Here is a 4,020-nt window from a genome sequence, read left to right as displayed (position 1 = left end):
TTCGGGTGCTGGAGAATTCATGGGAGATGTACATATTGAAAAGGAAATATCTGAGATCCCTTCAACAGTGAGTACTTGTATGTAAGCAAGCATAACTAAGTATATACCTTGAGAAATCTTGATGTTTCATTTTGTGGTGTCATTAATGTATTTATTTTGTGGTTTCATTTTGGTATGAATTTTTCTGCTCTTTATCATTTATTTGTGTCTGCGTTGTCATTTTTTTTATTAAAATTTAAAACCAACTTGATGACACCAATAACATGTTATCCAATGGTAGGGATAGATGCTGAGACACCTTATTTAAAAAGATTCAAAGTTCAAAATTGCTTTAAATGAACTGCTATGGATGGTTTCCATTCAGCCGTGGAGTAGGGTTCGCATTGACCAAAGGGATTCATTCTTGTTTGGCCACTTATTAATAATAAATACCATCTGTTTGGAAAAAGGAAAAAATAGTAATAAATATATTCGAAAATGAAATTTATGTATCCCACATTAGGTTTACCCATTTAGTAAGTGAAGAATGGATCACTCCAGGAAAAAATAGTAATAATATATTCTCTTGTCATGTCACTTCTCATATATATATATTTTTTTAAATTTTCTTCCTTTCCAATTACCTTTTTGTTTCCATTTAAGTCATAAAATAATGCTTTTGGCAACTAGTTTCTTATATTTTTTCTTGTATGCAGGCATCAGTTGAGCATAATGCATGGGAACTGAAGCAATATATTGAGGAGCTCTACTGGGGATCTGGCAAGCGTGTAATGCTGCTAGGGCACAGCAAGGGTGGAGTTGATGCTGCAGCTGCATTGTCTGTTTACTGGTCTGATTTGAAAGACAAAGTTGCTGGTTTGGCACTTGTACAGAGTCCCTATGGTGGCACCCCTCTAGCTTCTGATATTCTCCGTGAAGGTCAGATTGCTGACAAAGAAACCCGGAAGATCATGGAGTTCTTGATATGCAAGCTAATTAAGGTATTAATTTCCTCTCTCTCTCTCTCTCTCTCTCTCTCTCTCTCCCCCTCACCACACCCCCCCCCCCACCCCCCCCACCCCCAGCCCCGCGTGCGTGCGCCAAAAAGAAGAAGAAATTTGATGCCTTATGTAGTAATCCTTTATGTATGTAATAAAGTACTAAAGAACTATAATTTATGCTTGATATCATCTCAGAATCATGCAGGAAGAACTTAAATTTCACAATGGGGAATTGTTAGATGCTATTACTTTTTGTCTTAGGTCGTGACATGCTTGTGTAGATTTCCATTCCTGCATCATAGACATCGGTATACGCCACCCTGCTTCCATTTTTGTTAGAATTTTCTTGTGCAAACTTTCTTTCAATTTTTCACTGAGTTCTTACTTTCCATCATTCCTTTTATTTCCTCTTGTCCAGGCCAGGTTACTCATTATGCTTTGGTGTAGTTTTGGTGAAGTGTAGATAATTCCTGCAGCATAACATGATTTTTTGTTATTTTCAGTTTTTCTTTTAAGGTTCTCATCGTGGCATATTTCAATCATGTATGATAGGGTGACATAAGGGCATTGGAGGATCTCACATATGAGAAGCGGAAGGAGTTCATCATGAAACACAAGCTCCCTGAAAATATCCCTTTGGTCTCCTTCCATTCTGAGGCAAGTATAGCTCCTAGTGTCCTTGCCACAATGACTCACATAGCCCATGCGGAACTTCCCTGGCTTCCGTTTCCCAACTTTGGCAATGAGGAGTCTGATAATGTTCAAGCAGGACGTCAAGTGCCTGTAGTGATTCCTTTATCTGCAGCCATGGCTGTATGTGCACTCCACTTGCAGCTCAGGTATGGGGAGAAGAGTGATGGTCTAGTGACATGCCGTGATGCTGAAGTTCCAGGCTCAGTTGTCGTCAGACCAGACAAGAAGCTTGACCATGCCTGGATGGTGTACTCATCAAGGAAGAAGAATCCTAGTGAACCTGATGCTTGTGAAATGTGTGAGGCTCTTTTGACACTGCTTGTGGAGCTTGGGAAGATGAAGCAAGAAGCAAGGGAGAATTCTAAGGACTAATCCATAGTTCAAACAGGATTCTTTGTTATATCTTTACATTTTAAAAAAGAAAAAAGATAGTATCATTACTTGGATTAACTTATCATGTCTTTTTAACAATTATTCAGAAACATTTCAGCAAAAAAGGGAAAAATTCAATAGAAATGAATGGTGGCAAAATCTTGCTACTTTGTTGTGGATCTACTATGTTGTTATTGAAATGCTTCATTTAGAGCTTTGTACAGAATTCACTTTGTTGGTAAGAGCTTTCAAAAGACAAAGACTGGGTTCTAAAAATGAGGGCATACGAGAATGAGGTGTGTAGCGTGGATAGTGTAGCGGAAGAATTAAGGACTGGGTTTAACCTTTGGTTATTAACCTGTGTTTTTCCTCCGGGTATGGACTCTGTGTTCTGGGCCTCCTGGCAACCCTTCCCCTATCCTCACTTAATATAAATAAAAGCATGCATTCACATTGAAGCGTCCAAAATAGTTAAAATGCTATTTTAGCACTCCACACACACACACACACACACACACACACACAAATTGCTCCATCCGATATGTCTAAAAAAATTTGTCAACTAGCAATAGTAATCTGCTACTGTTGCGATTAAAATAATGCAAACTCAAGAGCATATTTTTCATAAGTAATAATATCTCAATGAATCCGAGGTCGATCCACATAGAATAATTGACACTAATATAAAAACCTCTATTATTAAGCAAAAAATAAAAATGGTTGTTTGTTTTTCCACCCAAAGATGGAGTTAGATAATATTGAAAGTTCATGAATAATATAATGGCAGTGATCTAATAATGATATATTGGAATTGAAATATTTCATTCCTAAACATTATAGGAAAGATTTAAGCTAAAGTTCACTCCATAGTGATTGCAAAATATCATTCGGGTAGGACAACTGTCGTGTATATGTAATGTGTTGAGAAGTTCCAATTTCAAAATTCTTGAATAACAAGTGGGTAGTTGGCACTCATCTATGAAGTGTGATTAGAGGCTTAATTTTTAATATCTAAAGTTATATTTAATTATAAACAACACGTGAGACCGCCATGAGTACTTAGTAATCATCTATGATTTTTGGCAAAGATTTACCTCTTTCTAATAAAGATGATGATCGGTAATCATCTACTATTTTCTTTTTAAATAAATTTGATAGTTATAGTGGAGGATTAGAGATTTAAACTCTAAACGTCTCAATTAGAAATATCAGAGGTATTAATTGAACTATAAGGCTCTCGGTATAAGAATATCAATTTAATTATTTGATACAATCTATTTTAGAATAAAATGGAATATATATATATATATAATTATTTTGAATAAGAAGCTCATGTAATGTATTTCAATCCACCTAACCAAAAAAAAAATCTAAATTTAGACTTATTTTTCACAATATGCTTGGTATCAATTTGTGATTTAGATTATAATACTTATATATGAGACCGCCATGAGTATTTGATAAAATAAAATGGATTTTTTATATATATATATATATATTTGATAAAACTATGGACATTTTATCAAATAAAATGTATCTGATAAAATAAAATGGATTTAAGTACACTAATCACAAGTTAATAATTAAGTACGTTATGGACTGGGATGTGAAAATGGATGTATGTCCATAGTTTTTCAATGTATAAAGCCGAAACATACTGTCGCTAACCCATTAAATCACACAACTATAACAAAATCACATGCACAATCCACGAGTTTCTACACAGCGCACGTAGTACAGCTTTTAATTAATTCGATGTGACTACACTTTGCTGGATAGGGTCCCCTTCAAAGCCCAAATTTCAAATTGCATTATTGGGCCTGTGAGCAGGTTAATTCAGAAAGCAAAAGGACACTGAGATTACATGGCTGAGCTGAGCTCAAAAACAAAAGGCAGAAACACACAAGATTTTTACTTGGTAAAAAAATCCTACGTAAAATCAGAAAACATATGTGCTGTTAATTGTTGGCCCTGA

The 4,020-nt window shown here is 35.3% G+C and overlaps 1 protein-coding gene across 1 annotated transcript; it reads left to right on the top strand.

Moving 5' to 3' along the window:
* The first annotated feature begins 646 nt into the window (after positions 1-646).
* On the top strand, positions 647-2,228 carry LOC126713726 (uncharacterized). The gene is made up of 2 exons (XM_050413572.1): positions 647-980; positions 1,533-2,228. Exons 1-2 carry the CDS (start codon positions 690-692, stop codon positions 2,043-2,045), a joined length of 804 nt encoding a protein of 267 aa, XP_050269529.1. The 5' UTR covers positions 647-689; the 3' UTR covers positions 2,046-2,228.
* The last annotated feature ends 1,792 nt before the right edge of the window (positions 2,229-4,020 follow it).

This window comes from Quercus robur, chromosome 2, assembly GCF_932294415.1.
Source record: "Quercus robur chromosome 2, dhQueRobu3.1, whole genome shotgun sequence".
Lineage (NCBI taxonomy): Eukaryota > Viridiplantae > Streptophyta > Magnoliopsida > Fagales > Fagaceae > Quercus > Quercus robur.
Note: the sequence above shows the minus strand (reverse complement) of the source record. Positions and strands in the feature narration are given on the sequence as shown.

Coding starts and splice junctions, on each gene's coding strand:
- LOC126713726 (XM_050413572.1), top strand. CDS start 690: ATGCAGGCATCAGTTGAGCATAATGCATGGGAACTGAAGCAATATATT. Junction 981..1,532: donor TGATATGCAAGCTAATTAAG/GTATTAATTTCC, acceptor CATGTATGATAG/GGTGACATAAGGGCATTGGA.